Source organism: Manis javanica, chromosome 6, assembly GCF_040802235.1.
Source record: "Manis javanica isolate MJ-LG chromosome 6, MJ_LKY, whole genome shotgun sequence".
Classification (NCBI taxonomy): Eukaryota; Metazoa; Chordata; class Mammalia; order Pholidota; family Manidae; genus Manis; species Manis javanica.
Window position 1 is genome coordinate 24198818 of NC_133161.1, and position 18294 is coordinate 24217111.

At 36.8% G+C, this 18294-nt stretch overlaps 1 protein-coding gene across 2 annotated transcripts in view; it reads left to right on the top strand.

The window, feature by feature from the left end:
- Positions 1–18294, top strand: part of GRM8 (glutamate metabotropic receptor 8) — a 774566-nt gene that overhangs the window by 611123 nt on the left and 145149 nt on the right. For both annotated transcript variants that reach the window (XM_073238492.1, XM_073238493.1), the window contains exon 8: positions 10143–10283. In XM_073238492.1, the coding sequence (XP_073094593.1) occupies positions 10143–10283 (141 nt within the window). The remainder of the gene's footprint in view (positions 1–10142; positions 10284–18294) is intronic.

Sequence of the window (18294 nt, forward strand, 5' to 3'; positions counted from 1 at the left end):
TATTTGCTGCAGCATTATTTCGAGGAGTCAAGGTATGGAAGCATCCTAAGAGCCCGAATGGACAAAGAAGATGTAGTACTATATACAATGGAATATTATTCAGCCATAAAAAATAAAATCTTGCCATTTGCAACAACATAGATGGACTTAGATGGCATTTTGTCAAGTGAAATCACTCAGCCAGAGAAAGACAAGTATGATATGATTTCCCTTATATGTGGAATCTAAGATATAATAATAAACACAAAGATGCAAAATAGAAATAGATTCATAAACATAGAGAACAAACTGGTGGTTGCCATAAGGGAGAGGTGTGTGGGAATGAGCAAAGTAGATGAAGAGAATAAAGAGGTTAAAAACTGCCAGTTAAGAATAAGTCACAGGGATGAAATATGCAGCATAGGGAATATAGTCAATAATATTATAACATCTTTGTGTGGTGACAAATGGTAACTACATTTACCATGGTGAATATTGCATAATGTATATAATTGTTGAATCATCATTTTGTATACCTGAAACCAAAAGAATATTGTATATCAAGTATACTTCAATGAAAATAAAATATTAGCAGAAACACCCATCCAATTTATAAGCTCATAAGCAAAAATAAGCATTTATTGCTACAGGCCACCGAGATTTTTGTGGTTGGTTGTTACACAGCACATCATTGTGGTAATAAATAACTATATATCTACTAATAAAAAACCAAAAAGTTCAAGTTTTATTGAATACTGGTCAGAAAAAAATGAATTACGATTTTTACTTTATGACAATTATTTGGATTTTGTTTTTGGCAGAATAAAATTTTTTTGGTAAATGTTTCATAAATATTTGAGAATAAAACATTTAATACTGTTTACATCAGCTTCTTAAAGAGATATGCAAAAGTCAGACTATGCTTTTATTTTTAAATTTTTGACAGATTTTTACTTATATATTGCACCTTCTTGTAATTATGTTCCAAATTGTCATGCATATAGGATGGAAGGGTAACACCTCAGATCTCCTTGCTAACATAGACAATACACATTTACACAGGGACCTAATACACAGTGACAGTTTGTGTGATTATAGAAAATCACTTCCATTATAAAGAAATGATCTGATATCCTTTTGTAAATTCAACACAAATTATTGTCAGAAATGAGTAAACCTCTCCTAATTTGATATTTTACTCATTTCTTTAGACATTTTGGCATCTAGTCCCATAGAGTCATCTGTGTTTAATTTTCTCACAGTAATTCTGCCAATTTTAACAAAATATTAATTCTGAAATACGTGGAAAGACCTTAAAGATAGGTCATACAATGAAATACTAGAAAGGCATGCAAAACCCAAGACAAAAGAGTAGTTTGACATTCAGCGAGAAATGATGTAATGATTCAATGGGTAAGAAGTCAATGTTAACCTTATCTTACCCTTCAGAAAAATATTCTTTATGATAAAGTGAATTAGGATTTTTAGCTTAATAATATACTGTGATTCTAATTCCAGACAGTTATACAAAAAGCTGGGAATTCTGATAGAAGATTGACTAATCAAAAAAATCTATAGAAAAGATGCTTTAGAGAGTTGGGTGAAGGCAGTTCTGCACGTGACCTATTTTGTTTGGGTCCATACACCTGTAGAGAGGATTCCCGTCCTCCAAAGGCACAATTACAAGGCTGAGAATAGCATTCAGTCAATTCACAGATTTACAGAACTGTCTTTCAATATACCCTTCCTTTTCTATAGTTTTTAATGTGGTTCTCTCCCTTTTCTTTTCTTTCATTCTTCTGTCCATTATGTCTACTTTTCCTTCATCCCACTCTCTTGCCCCCTGTCTCTCTCGCTCCCCTCTCTTTGTCTCTCTTTTCCTTTCTTCCTCTCGGCTCCTTTGCTAATGACCTGCTCATCATTGGTCTATACAAAGTCCACTTTCATTTAGTTAGCTAGTTGGTTATTCATAGACTATAATAAGCACCTATGAAAATAATCCCCTGCCCCCAAAAGCTAAGAATTTGACAAAAAGATATATCCAAACATATGTTCCTATCACCAAACCGTCCCCCAATCTGTCCTGAAAATCAACATTCTTACCTTTTAAAACAGATTTTTATTGTGTCCCCCAAGCACAAAATTTACAAAATTTTAATCATTTATACCTTTGGAAAATGTATTTTTAATATTTACTTTTTCCACTTAATATTATATTGCTATGACTCATCCATATTTATGGCTATCTCTGTAATTCATTCATTTTAACTGTAGTATAATATTCCATTGTGTAAATCTATATACCACAACTGATTTATTAAGTGTCTGAGGGTATCTGGGATGATTCCAGGTGGGTTCTACAGGACTTTCAAGAAAGATTTACACAATTGTATACAAACTCTTGCAGTGAATGGAAAAAAAGGAATATTTTCCAATTTATTCTCTGCAGTCAGTATAACCTGAAATCAAACCAGAAAATGTATTGTAAGAAACAAAAATTATAGCTCTATCTCACTCAAGAGTATGAATGTAAAGATTCTAAACAAAATCTTAGCTAACTGAATCTAACAGCACAATATCTACATCTATAAACCTCTCTCTATAAATACACACACGCATGCATATACACAAACACTTCTCTTTCATAACTGTGCTCAACACTGCTACAGATAGAATGATTAATCAATTATAATGGAAGTCATGTGTACAAATAAATATATATATAGTGTTAAGTACCTCCCCCAAAAGAAATAGTAATGGGCTTAAATTGCTTGAGATAAAGAGAGGTCTTCTGCCAGAGAATGAAAATATTCTGGATTCAGAATATTGTAACACACTTCAGTTTGTTGCCAAGTTCCTCTTATGATCTGTTACTTAATCTGGCATAATTATTACATATTCATTTCTGTTTCTTTCCTTTAACTGAACATTTGATATTTTAATAATCTTTCTGGTCACTTTTTTAATAATAGCTTTTATTCTAAACCTCCTAATTCATTTGCTTCTCTGAACTGTGTATCACTAAATAATGGCTCTTTTCTTATTTTAAAAGGTCAATCAAACTCATTTGAGTACTATTAATGCAATTATAGTTTGTATTTATCAAATAGTGTTCAGTGGTTAGATAATGAGGCTTTGCATCTTAAAGCACCTTTAATGCAAGGGTCATAAAGACATTTACACAAGAGAAAGTATCATCAGTTCCATTTCTTAATGGAAAAATCGAAGAGGGTTGACAGAGAATTAAAAATACCATTTGACTACATTCTTTGTCCTATTTAGTTCATATACTAAAAACAATCAGTTAAAGGAAAAACATTTCAACCCATAATTCCTAAAAGCAGGCACATATTTTTAATAATTTTATATTTAGTTTTTATGAGAACATCAAATTGAGTGAATACTTTAGCCAAGGTAAATATGGAGACTATACAGTAAAATTTTGGAGTATGGTTACACGTTCTGGATTCCACCTTCATTTTACATGTAACCACATTGCATTAGTCAGTATTAACCCTAAAGAAGAATCTAAAAGTAGTCATTGATCCATGCAAATGTCTTTAAAACTCAGTTATAAAACTCTATATACTATTCTTAAAGCTTTGTACTATGATATGAAGTGAAGCATTCATTTCCAAATTTAATATAATTTAAAAATTTCATTTAATAACTATTAATTGATAACCTACTTTTCTAGATACTGGTGTATTATAATTGTCTACTATAAGAAGTAGACTCACAACCTATAATGGCTCAAAAAGGATAGAAGTTGTTGTTTTCCTCAGGTAATAGTACTAGATGGATGGGATGGATGAACAGGTTACTAGCACAGATTTCCTCCAGGCACAGACAAATGAATCCAGGCTGATGCAAGCTCTGCCCTCTTTAACGTGTAGCTTACCCAGTTGCACAGCGTGCCATTTCCATTCTAGCAGACCAGAAGTAGAAAAGACCAGAGAAGTCCACTTAACAAACTTTTAATGAGCAAGGCCCAGAAGCAGTACCTGTCACTTCTGTTCACGTTTCATTGGCCAGAGCTAATTGCTTGGCCAAACCTAACTACAGAGAAGACTAGAAATATAGCTTAGCTATATGCCCAGGAAAAAAAGAATATGGACTTCGGTGTTCAGCCAATGGTCTTTTCTACAATATAGTGGCAAACATAATGGAAAAATGTTTCATAGTCATGAGCTTAAAATCTAATAAACAGCAGGCATTTAAATAAGCCACATATTTTAGATACTTTAAGTGCTATGAAGAAAGTAAACAAATAGGGTCCTAGTACTAGTGGAACATTATGTCTTCAGTTGGAGCAGAGACATGTGTTTAAATAGGAGGAAAGAGATAATCAAAGTGTAGATGTGAGTATGCTGTAGGTTTTGTGGTGGAGAGACGGATTTTTTTGTCTTGTTGCTGCTATTTCTCAATAAGAAAGCATGAGACAAACTGAAATGACAGGGGAGGAAGATGTTGGATGTGTGAGACAGGAAGCAGTCAGTTATCCAGGAAGGGGAAGAGCAGACTAGCTGCGGAAGTGTGGTAGAATTGCAGAGCGGTGCTGACTACGCATTTGAAATCTAAGGTCATGAATTTACAGTTACACCAGACAGCAGGGTTGGGACTAGTTGCAGCAAGGGAGGAGCCTGACATGCAAAAGTTAGGGAGGTGCTCGTTCTCGGTCAGGCCCTCACCTACCTCAGCCTCATCCTGGCCTTACTAGACATTCACATTCTCCAACAAGGTTCACCTCCTTGATTAGAGGCAAAGAAGATGTACAACTGAGCTTAATAGTGATTGTGATTTGGCAGAGGAATAAAATTGGGCAGACGGAGAAGTACAAGAGGACAGAGAGCATTTTCAAGGACCATCATGAGGATGTAGGGGGAGAGAAACTGTGATGGGGGTAAAGTATGACAAACTGGGGAGACAAATGCATCAGTAAATTTAGGGACTCATAGAACTGTTGCAATTGGGTGGAAGGTGTATCCAGAGAGTAAAATTTAAGAGATGATGTAGTTCATTGACAGGACAGTTTTTAGAGTGTGAGCATGGTGGGTGGTGAGATGCAGGAGAGGTATCATTGAGAGTGAGGAAGTCAGCTACTGCAAGGCCAGGATGTTGAGTCATCCAGGAGGATGATGAGGCCACCAGAAATAAAGACAAGACTTCAGAGGGAGAAGAGTACATGGGTCATATTCTAAAGTCTTCGACAAACGAAGGTGTAGTAACTGATATCTGTAAGATTATTCTGACTGATTCCTACATAATTAAACTATAGCATGATTCTAATTCAAATATATAGTTCTGTTTATTGACTGTAATAAATACTTGATAAAATAAATTAGATAAGGAAAGGGAGAGCATAAATAAATGAGATTCTGCTGAAAATTGTTATTTCCTATGGCATTTGGTCAGTGACTTAGATGTCATATATTCATTCATCTTTTAAAGGTGCTAAAAATTGCTAAATTAAATGATTTCATTTCTTGCTTTCTCATTTTTTCCTGCTTACCCAATATTGTAGGTGGTTCTGATGAGGAAAATGGGTAAAGTTTCATAGCAAGAGGAAGGAAGGAAAGTAGTAAACATGACAAACTGAGTAGCTAACACTTTTTTATACATTTTCCCATAAAGGTAAATGAATAATTATTGTATTGCTCTTTGCATTGTGGAAACAAGAAAGGGCAAATCAAGGGAGCGTAAATGTAGGCAAAGGAATGGGTAATGATGATGATAGTTTTCATTTATTGCACACCTACTGTGTGCCAGTCACACTCTGAAGACTTGACATGCATCATCTCATATGACCTTGGTAAAAGTCAGGAAGGTTAGGCTATTATGCTCCCTCGACAGTTGAGAAAACAAGTTTAGGGAGGGTAACTTGCCCAGATCACACAGGTTATTGGCAGAGCCACAAATCAAAACTCCAAACCCTGAATCCCAAGCCATACTCTTCCCCAAACAATATTCAACATAGCCAACATTTTCCAATAAAATATTCATTGGGTCTGTCATTTTTCCACAAACACATGTTGAAATGCTTGATATGCCTACTAATAAAAATCTAGTTATTCTATGCGTTTCTTATTGGACAGAAAATAGTCAAGATGTGTGAACTCTGAGAGCAGTACTTGACAAGTAAAGCTTACTTCAAACTCCATGTTATTTCCATTTCTCTACTCATGCACGTTGATGAAAAAGTTTTTTTGAAAAAATTAATGCACTTCAAAATTTCTGAAATAGCTAAAATTAGGATGGAAAGAAACAAAACAAGAAAATTTGCTGGAGCATAATAAATTATATATATATATATATATATATATATATATATAAATAAAATCACATATATACATCAGTTATATATATGTGAATTTAGCCTAATCAAATATTTTTCTATTTCTTACCTGTGTTGTTAATAAACATAATAAAGTGATGGGTATATTGAGACTTTTTTTTTCCTGAAAAAGTGCCACTTAATTCTGTTTTTCAGGGTGACCAGATTCGGTATCTTATGGAGGATATTTTAAATTTCTATTTGTAGAAATTAATGAACAGCATGGCCCCTCCTGGCTACTGAAGGATGCCTTTTGCCACACAGACCACGGTACCGGGCAGTCGTTAGACATGAGCCAGTGTACAATGAGTTAAGTCTTCGTGTGAAGTGGTTGAAGTACCTAAGCTGCATGCTTAGCCCCAGATCAGAAATTAGATTAGGAAGCAGCTCTGTTAGAGTAGTTTCTAGCATCACACTGATAGTAATGTGAAAGGGATTGATTTGGTTCCCTCACTGGTGAATATAAAGATGAGAGGTGATGGAAGAAGTTCATGATGTCATGAAGAGAGGGAGCTTGGATTTGCTTGGGATCATTAATGGGTGCCTCTTTCCTGCTTTACTGTAATTTATTGATCACATTGTCCTTGGTGCAGTGCTTACAAAGATAAAGAGCTACATTTTGCCTTTATTAAGGAGGCCATCATTCTGTGAGGAAGACGGAGTGTCCACCTAATGTTGAACACGTAATGAGCTCTCAGTATCTGATGGCTAAATGTTGTGATCAGGTCTGGGGATGAATAGTGTGTGTGTGGAAGGTAGTGAGTGCCCTGGTGGACAGGATAGGACATGATGGGGCACTGGGGCCCCGGCTCCAGTTTGAAAGATCAAGTTTCTAAAGGTGTAACCTTTGAGCCACATCCTGAAGGCATATTTTAGAGAGAAGAAGGGTTAAGAAGAGGGAGGAAAGGATCTTACAAAAAAATAACAAATGCAAAGACAAGATGGTGAGAAAGAGCCTGGAGAATTTAGAGAATTGGATTGTAAGTATATGTGGCATTGTATTAAAGGAGAAGATTAGTAAGGGTGACTTCACGGAAGCTGTATGTGCTTCCTGAAAGTTCTTATGTTTTTGTATAAACACTGGAACTCACACACAGCATTACCATTAAACAATAAAGAAAACAATAGTTAATGCTTACCTAATGTTTACCATGTCCTAAATGTTTTACATATATTAATTCATTTAATCCTCATACAGCCCTCTGAGTTGGGAATTGATAGTAGCCATTTTATAAACAAGACAAGTGAGGTACAGAGAAATTAAGTAACTTGCCTGAGATCACACATCTAATAAGTGACAGAGCTGGGATTTGAACCAAACAATCTGGCTCCAAACCCCCACATTCCTAACCACTTTAGTGTATTGCCTCTTAATTCAGTGTCGAATTTGTTGTCACTTGCTATTAATAACAGTGTTTGAAGTGTTTAAGTTGGACAGCTACTATTTTTGTGATAATACAGCTCTCATTCCTTGCTTTCCAATATACTTTCTTGAGTTGGAGGAAAGAGATGTAGAAACAGCTGGCACACTAGGAATTAGATGTAACTCAGAGTACATACATGAGAATCTTCAGTTACATGAGTGGCATTCTTCTATCTCGGGAATCATTCTGGTAAAAAACATATTGGGACTGCTAGTGCAGGAGGTAAGGAGCCACTCAGGGAAGGATGTGGCAGCACTGGGGATTTTAGTTTGAGAAAACTGGATATCCCTGTATTCACGAAGAACATGACATCAGAATTTATTGAAGTGGCATATAAATGTCAAGAATTGTTGATGCTGTTAATGTGTAATTCACAACTGATACACATTTTTTTCCACCCAGGAATCCCTTTCCCATTTGAAGTTCTATAATCCTTTGCCTAGATATCATTTAACACCCTATTTATTATTCTGAATTGGCGTGTACTGAAAATCCATATAGGGTGAATAATAATCATCCTAATGTGACATCTAATTATCCCATGTGTTATGCTATGCACTTGACAAGTATTTGCTCATTTAATTCTCACCAAAAGCTCTATAAGAAAATGTCATCTATTTTATAGATGTGGAAACTGAAGATTTAAAGGTTAACCTGCTCAGGGTCACTAGGAGTTAGAAAAGGTTGGTCAGGAATGGCAAATGGGTTTTCACTTAAGTATCTAGGAGTAGTTAAGATAGTACCAGTTGATTAGAGAGCCCCTATTTTATTCCCTAACTCTTCATTTGTTTCTGGAGTGATGTATAGTTATTTCCCACATGAGCTACTAATAGTTTAATAATTTAAATGCACACAGCTCTTTTAGGACTTCAAAATATGTTCATATTCATTGTTAAGTCTCTAGTGACAAGTGAAGGAGACATACACAAGTTGTGAAGATAATTAGGGAAGTGGACTGGGTGTGGACAGGCAGCTCTTGGCTCAGACTGGTGCTCTCCCCCCACCGTGTACCATCTCTTGTGGCCCTAGCAGTTTTTGCAGAAAAATTGTATCTGTTGTTCATTAGAAACTTCACACCATGTTCAAATTTTAGGATGATTCCAGAGATCAGAGGATATTAGACATCTTTCCACTAATTACTAGAAAAGTGCCCTAATTTATGTGCAAGTTGTCTGAAATCATCTATTTTGTTTGATAAGTTAACTGTTTTAGAGTGTTGTGATTATCCATTTTAGTTAAAAACTATAAAAATGGTATGAGAAACTCATTATAAGATGGAAGTATATAGAGTTGACATAGAGTAACTATTAATAGTATATATTTTTGGAGAGTATGATGTGGAAGAAATAGCAAGCAGGGGCCAGTTTCTGGTATAGTACAGAAATTAAATCTGATATGCTGTGAGAAGAGATTCAGGGAAGGGGAACTGCAGAAAGAAGACAGACACAAAGCAAAGAGACTGGTGTCAGGTGAATTTGTCAAGATAGCAAAGAGTAATCCAAGAAGATGAAGCGGTGCGGTGGGAGTAGTGGGGGATCTAAAGGCTGTTACAGAAAAGGAAGGGCTATATACATAGGGTCGATGGGAAAAGAGAACTTTGGGAGTGGTGATACATTTCTACTCTTGAACCTGTGATTATATACAAGTTTTAATAAGAGGGAAAATTAAAGTGAGAAGAAGCTTTAAGAGAAAAAAAATGAAAGCTTCTGAGAAAAACAGGAGTTCCGAAAAGACTACATTTCTTGCGCCCTGCTGCCCTGCCACCATCACACTTGTGACAGGGAACTGGGGGAACTTTTATGATCTGAGTAGAGTTGGGACTTCGCAGTGATCACTGCTTGTGGCAATTGAGGGGTCCCTACCAGTAGCCCACATTGACATACCTTGGGACAGAGGAAGCAGAAGCAGACACTGACAAGAGAAATTGAACAGGGCAACTGCTTCAGAGTGGAGTTCAAGTCTGAATAAAGCCAAACTCTAGGGAATCTGGCTCGGATGTTCTCCTGCCACATTTTGAATTGCTGTTTGTAGTTCATACTGCACAATAGCTGTTACATTTCAAGGCATTTACACTCTTCTCTATTAACTGTCACTCTCTGTAGCCAGTACCGAATATTTGGCCAATCAGCTTTTATTTGCTTAACTGTTATGTACATTGCCTAGCTTTGATACTCATCATTTACTTTCTAATGTGCATAATAAAGCATGTCTTTTTCCTGTATGTACTTCTGGGCTTCTTTTCCTGTAAAAGATATTTTGCTATTAAAAATGACCTTGTATAGATTACAATCTTCGTATCTCTTACAACACAATTTATTTTTATCTACCACTTTTTCTCAGGGAAAAATAAGCCCAGTGTACTACCTTACTAAAGCTTTATTAACATTTTTTCTAAACGTTTATAGGTAGTGCTGGGACACCCGTTACTTTTAATGAAAATGGAGACGCCCCTGGACGTTATGATATCTTCCAGTATCAAATAACCAACAAAAGTACCGAATACAAAGTCATTGGGCACTGGACCAATAAACTCCATCTAAAAGCAAGTATCAATATAAACTTATATGAATGTATCTAGTTTTTAAGGAGGAATGCTTTATTTTTAAGTATATAATATAACTGCTTTTAGAATTGGTTTTCTTGCAAATGTTTTTAGAAACTATGATTTAATCCTTCCTTCAACTTTAAAATGTTACAGAAAGTCTTAAATGTCTGTAGAGAAATCTGATATCAGTAGGCATTTAATGAAAGATCTAACTTCTTCTTAAGTGACTGCATATACACTTAGGGAAATTTTGCCCTTTTCTGAAATACTTGTTCAAGTGTTTGGACACTGTGTGTGCACCTGGGACAAGTGACACAGTGTGTCATGAATGATAAAGTTTGGGCTTAAATATGGTATATTTCACTCTTGCTACATAGTAAGTTGACACCTTCCATATGCCTACATTTGACTGATGAAAGTGAATCATGATCTGTATTTACAACACCTCTTTGAATCGCAACACCAGAGAAAGTTAATGTTCCCAGAGGTGATGTTCACGTTACTCGGAAGCTCTAGGGCTGCTTGCTGTCCCTGTCTGCATGAGGTGCTCTCAGGGCCCAAAGTCTATAGATTTTGCAGTTCTTGCAAAGTGGCCATGTGAGGATGATTTGGAGATCCCAACTTGGAAGTCCCAGCCTGAAGAGAGGTCACAGGCCAGGGGTGGTGCCAGAGGTGGTTGGGCATTTGCTTCGGTACCATGCTGCCACTGAGGACTGTCTCCTCCTGCTGGGCCAGTGGGACAAGTGGGGGTAGCACATGGGAAGGAGGCTGAGAGATGAGCTTCGTCAGATGTACCTGGCTGGCAGGTAGCACTCCAAAACTGCTCTTCTATGGAAAAGGTTTTCAAGGGACATTGACGAGAGCTACCTGGTACTGACACCCACCAATCGTAAGGGACTCTGGAGCAGGAAGCCAGTCCTGAACTTGAAGGATAAGGAAGGGCTAGGAAGTTGCAGGGCACGGGGCTGGCAGTGGCTATCTGGGGAGGGTGGAAGGGTTGTTGGAGCAGCATCTGCTTACCCCTGGGTGAAGAATTATTTCACATGGTGCCACATCAGTGCACATGTTTCTTCAGGTATAGAAAAGTAAGGAGTGTGCCCTGTAGTCTCAGCTAAGGATTGGAGTTCATTCATACAGCATCTGTTTGTCTGTAACACAGATGATTTACAGAACTGGGTGGCTGAGGAATCCTCTGTAGATAGTAAGGTGCTTTTAAAATGCTTCAAATAAACTAGAAACATATTCCACTACTGTTCTATTATTCTAATGTGTATTGCACTCTTTCCTCTAATGAGCTTATCTCCTAATTTTGATTCTCAAAACTATTATAACATTGTGGGAGTTGAGTTCATTTCCTAAATGAGTAATTAAGTTTACTTCTTAGCTACAGCTTATCCTAGCCAGGAGGTAGAAGCTTAGGACATACGTGAGGGTGGGGAGAGAGAACATACTCGTCTGTATGTGTGTAACAGGGTATGCATGTTCTTTCCTGGGTTTGAACCCACTTAAAAGAGATCAATTTGGTATTTTTAATACATGTTCACTTCTGTATATCCAAATGTAGCCCCTGAAGTGGTGTGTTTATGCAGCATTGGTCACAAAGTTCTCAGCAAAGAAGCAGATGGTGAGAAGTAACAAAACTAAGATATTTATGATTTATTATTTCTGAATTGACTTCCTGATAATTATCACAGTTCTGTGTTCAGTAATGCCCAAAGACAGCTTATATTTCCAACTACTGTGCTATGTAAGACCACGTATCTGCAGGTTACCACATGTAGCAGCCAGAAGAAATTTTATCTATTGTTGTGCAACCCAAGATGACATGTACTGAACATAGCTTCGATAACTCTACAGGTTATTGATGCCAATCTGAAAATCAGTGGCTTTTTTGATAAAAGACCTTTTGGAAATGGACCTATGGGAAATGAAATAAGCACAACAAAGAAAATTTGATAAGGGTTAAAACAGAAGCTTCTTTTAATCTGATCTATATTAATGCCAAACTGTCTATTATAGACTTATGATTAAAGATTTACATAAAAAAATTCAATGGTTGAAAAATATGTGCACTAACATGGAATACTTGGATATAAATACTGTAAAAAATATAAAATAATTATACCCACAAATACACACATACACAATCTCTGTATATATATGCATGATATATTTATTATAAAACCTCATATTGAATCTCAAGCTGCTCTTTTATGTACACTTAATGGCGCGTGAAAGTTTTATGTTTATTATTGTGTTATTGTTCATAAACTATATCAAAACAATTTGTAAGAATTATTTCTCATGCATGGTTATGAATGCTTATGAGTGGATAGCGGTGCTAGCTTTACTGAAACAGAATGCATCTCAGAAGAAGAGAGAGTGATTAGACTGTGGGGAGAGAGTGTAAGTCAAGGGCTGAATTCTAGAGTTTGTCAGAACAAACAAAATGATGGTTGCTCCTTCGGCATTGGGTCAGTCACCTGTTTGAAGGAAATACAGGGTGTTTGGACAGCAACCAATGTCTGAAAGTTCTGCTTAGATCTTAGGTAAGACATAAACAAATGCTTTGTTTCAGTTTCATCATCTGTAATATGGAAACATAGTAGCACTTATCTTATAAATGGCTGCAATAAGAATGAAATGAAATAATGCAATAAAGCATTTAGTGCAGAGCCTGCACACATGAAACCCACAGACTTTACCTGATGTTAATCCAGTGTCTCATGATTCTACATGGACAGCGGGAGATCTGATAGTGAGTGCGGTGAATAGAAAACTGGAGGTCCTGTGAGAAGAGGCGCTCGAGTTGGCTTTAGAAAGTTCTGAAAGAACCTCCTCACTTAAAATGCTGTTTGTTCCCATAGCCCATTGTTTTTGCCTGTCTTTTATATTGGCCTTAATACTATAAAACACCCATCTGCATTTAAAAAGTAAACTTTATATAAGATAAATACATAGTTTCTTTTCCTGTGGCAACCTATGACTAGGTCTTGTTACCTGAGCAGTTATTTTTGAATGAATTTGATAAAACAATCTTGTGTGCCCTCTGTGCCATGTTGGGACTAGAGGGGGATAGTCTTAGGGCACCCGCTGACTGCAAGGATAGGCAGATACGCAAACCAGTAATTCTGGTGCCACCGGACAGGTGTCCAGATGGAAGCATGTCCCTGGCTTTGCAGTGGCAGCCTACACAGTGGTTTCTAATCTGGCCTGAATGCCTATGGGGGTGTGTTGAAGAGCAGGGGAAGGCACTCTTCCCCATGTGCTCCAGCTCTCCTTTATCTGACCAAGCAGATTTACAACAGATGTCCCACTCTCAGTGGTAAGCATTTATCAGCCAGTTATTGGCTGAATTTTGCTTATTTTCAAAGAGCCTGTTTTTCTCACTGAATTCACCCATAGGATACTTTTTTGCACACAGGTAGTGTATGATTAAGCATGTATGGGTGCAACAAATTGGCCCTGAATATAGGTTAGTGGAGTGAAAGAATTTTTAAAACACTTAGGTTATTCTTTTCTTTTTCCTGGATGATTATGAGGTATTTTATTTCCTCAAAGGTATTGTCTTTATTGTTCTAAATATTATTGTTTTCTTTTTTGTTGTTATGGAATGGACATGTGTTCTTAATTTATCAGTTAGATTGAGTTAGTATAATTATTTATTTTGATTTAAGGTTTCTATTCAGTAATCTCAATCCATGCCTGAAGGTCAAATTGTCTACCTGAGAGCAAATTTGAACAATTAGGCCTCTCCATCCTGTTAGGCTGAATCCCTCCAGAGGCAGGTGGTCCGTATTAATGATTACAAAACATACTGTAACCCAGAGGTCCAGAGTAAAGAGCAGAGCCTGAACTGAGAAAAGAACAGACATATGCTGCTTCAAGTCCACAGGGGGAAGGTATCTGGGGATTACTGGATGGGCCTAAAATAACTCAAGGCTCACTTTTTTATATTTCCAACCAGAGCTACTTTTTCAGATTACTATAAGAATGAGGGACACATTTTTGCTTGTTTTCTCTTCTCTTTTTATTCAAGTGGATAATTTGAAGAAAACCATAGTAAAGAACAGTGATTTTCATAAGAGTGTCTCAGAGTAGCAGCACAGCGTCAATTGGAAAGGGCAGTTCGAAGAAGGGCTTCATTAACCTTGGTTTAATTTTGAGTGACCCACTCCACATAAGAAAGTAGCTCTTGACAATGTGCAGAATTCTGAGCCTCAGTTTTCTCATCTGTTAAGTGGTGATAATCAACAGGTTTACTATGAAGATTAAATTTCAATGGAATATAGTAGTTAGAGTAAGAAAGGTTAGAAAGGTGTTTGAACCTTCCATTCATAGTCTTAGAGCACATTATTTTACCTCTTTTAGTCTTGGATTCTTCCTCTGCAAGGAAATAATCATTACTACTTCAGAGAGTTCTTGAGATAATTAAGGAAATTGCGTATACCGATGTCCTAGATAGCACACTGCATGCCCACATAGTCAGTGTTGTATGGTAATAACTATTCTGTTTTGTTTTGCTAGTAGAACCAGCCGATTAAAGAGGGCCTATAAAGAATATTTCAATCTGAAACCCCATATATGCGGAAAAGAAAAGCCTTTTCTGCCTTTTTCTTGATGTTCTGAGTAGGGAGTCATTGTAAGAAGAGGTGCACCCCATGACAACTTGTCTGCCTTTATGATAAACCCAAAATGTTTGTTTTGGTATGAAAATAAGCAGGCTGCATGATTGCCAGGCTCCATGATTGTCAAATATCTGGTGGAATTTAGCCCAATTAAGTCCATCTTTGCTGTGTACTGTAGTAGTATTTATAGCATGATATTTTAATTGAATATGTATCTTTGCCTGTAGATGTTAAGTCAAATACATATAGAAAGGGGGAATTCCTGAGTCTCCTCATTCACCTCATGGATTTACTACTGTTGATAAACATGAAAAGTTTTTCAGCAAAAGCATTAGATTCATTAATATCATAGAGGAATTACTTTTCTGTATGAAGGATACCAAAACAATCTTGAAGTAGCAGTGGACTGAATGCCCTTGAAAGTGTTGGAAGAGAGACTTGACCCTCTGTTTGCTTTGACCCTTAGGAGTCACACATTTTCTCTTTGCCTCTATTTCCCCGTTTGCAAAGTTGCCTGCATTTAAAAATGCTCTTTCATATTATTGTCAGTTCATAGAAAAGATAGTTTACCCTGTGAGACAAGCATTATATATATAGCTCTCCCTCATCTCCAAAACATGAATGTGAAGCCCATTCTCTAAGACCTTTCAATACATTCCAATAGGACTTTAAGTGCCACTCTAGTTCCTGCCTTTTTCCTCTATTCCACAAGACTATTCTGCTTCCTTTCCTGCAATGAGATGATCAATTTTCAAAACCATATTTTTGTTTATTAGGTGCAAATTTACTCTTTTCCCAAAAAAAGCCATTTTTTGTGTTAGTACTTTCATCTCTGTTAATAAGAAAACAAGCATTTAATAGGTTTATGTTTTTGACATGTGGAGCAAATGTCAGGGTGATTAAATTTTAACTGTGTTCTTGCTAACCAGAGTAGGTGCTCAATAAGTATTTGCTGGCTATGTCTTGAATAATATGCTGATATTTTCTAAATACTAATTGAATATGGAGCAATGATCCAAGATTACTGGTTAAGAAGTGGACTTGTGCACAGATTATTTATTCAGTGACTGCTCCCTGCCAGGTAAGATGCTAAGCCATTGATGAATATAAGGTTCAATAAAATAAACTTCCAGAGAGCAAAGGATTTGCAGTCCATTGAAGGCAAATCATACACTTAAATAACTACAGCGAAAGCATAATTAGACAGGTACAGATTAAAGAATAAACTATGAATTCACAAGATGTAATGATTACTTCCAACTAGGGGGGCTGGATAAAGTGTCTTGATAGATGCGATTCAAACTGGATCTTTAATTACTTTGGTGTCCACAAATGGTCAGAAGAGTGCATAGGCTATGGAAAAAAACATCATCCTTCTATCTATCCATTTAGTTATCCATCCATTCCAGAAAAAAGTGCCTCTGATGTGCCGTTGCTGTGCTATATGTGGAATGATTTGGAGGCGGTTCAGGTTCAGTCCTGAGTGCCTCCCCTGAGGGCGTGGCGTTTTGCAGGAGCAGCATCCCAGGATACGCCTTTTCACGAGTCCACAATGCATCCAGCTGTGTTCCTTTATTTTTGTCAATATGAAACACATGTTCTTATTACCTTGTCATTAGGATCAGAGTTCACAAAGAGGCATGTTCTCTCTTGGTCTGGAGATAGGGCAATTAGCAACTGTTTTAATCTAACTGGTTTGCAATATCCCCACGAAGGTAGTTTGGGAAGACCTTAATGTTTGGATGGCCTGATGGGGGAAGCTGACATTCAGCAGCCCCTTACCATTCATTCTCAGAGCAGCACTGATAATTTAGAGCAATGGAACTACTCTACTTGTCTCTAAATCTTGGACAATTAGCACAATGTGGTCTCACCAAATATTCACTGAATAAATTAATGAACCAAGAATAAAAAGCACTGCTCTCTTCATAAGACCGTAAAGGAGAGCCACCCTAAGATACTCATCCTGAGATAAGATATAACCCTGACACCCTCAGGGGTAAAGCTAGGTGCTGTTGTCACAATAGCCAAGGATGAACTCAAACACAAAAACTGGAATGAAGAATCTACTCACAGGATCTGTGTAATCAAGCTCCATAAAAACTGAGAAAATCCAAAATCACACACAGGAGCAAGGAGAGTAGCCTGTGTGGGGCCCAGATAAAATTCTACAGGACTCATCGTTGCTATTATGGCTGCCTTCTATTCCGGCCAGGCCATTTGCTGAGTGGCTTGCTGAGTGGCTTCTGATGCCTACCTCTGAGGAGCAATATCTATTGGATGTGCAGGCCTACCCTGCGTGCACAAGGACTTCAAAATGCACATTTTAAGTGCATTGATGGAAATGAGGACTGATGCCTAGGCTTTCATAGGGAGGTAGAAAAGAAAAACATTTTATTGAGGGAAATGAATGTGATCTGCACTGCCAGAACAGATGACAGTGTGAGCAAAGGACATTATGGGGAATGAAGAAAGATGGCTTGAAGCTAAATTTTATAGCATCTCTAATACTATGAGAACACAAGTTGATTCTCTTTAGGCTATAGTGAACTTTTCAGCAGAGATATTCTCAGCTTTAAACTTCAGGGAAATGTCTTTGGCAGCAAAGTGTAGGTTGGCTGGAGAAGAGGTTGTTCCATTACTTAGTAGAGCCATAATTAGGAATTAACTTCTTTTCTATTTTACCTGATTGTCTGACAGATTCTCTCTGGTTTGTCTATCTACTTGTTTTGAGCCTTGTTCTGTAAGATATTTAAAGGAACTTACTAAAATAGTTTTGTCATAGCAGGATAAACGAATGAGTAAATTAGAAAGAAATAAGAGTTACTAAATTTTAGTAGTCATGTTTGACTCTCTTATCAATAATGATAGCCAATAGATTCATTTAGGTTGCTCAGTAGCATAAGAAATAAGACCATACAAAAAGATGCCATATAAAATACGGTATAATAAAGTTAGAATTGAGAGGCTGGATTCATTATCTGGATCTAGTTGGAGACAGGTTTCTGGAGTAATCTAACAGTGTCCAGGGAATCTAGCAGTTTATCAGTGAAACTATAAGTAGGGCATTTAAAAAAACTTTCATTATTAATGAAAAATAGGAAAGGTCACAAGTGCTTAATTAGTTGTTTCAATAAGTAATTCTGAAAGTGGCATAGGAAAGGGAAGGAAAGCTAAAAAATGACAGAGGTCAAACTAGAAAAGGCAATTTAGAGAGAATATGATGCAATTGGAAGGACATAATAAAACAGAAAATGCCTCTTTATACCAACACCAAAGAAGAGCAAAGGAAGATGGTGACTCTAGACATTTATGGGGATAATAAAGGAATAATATTAATAACAAATGACACTTTAAAATTTATTTTAACTTTGGGAGGAGTAA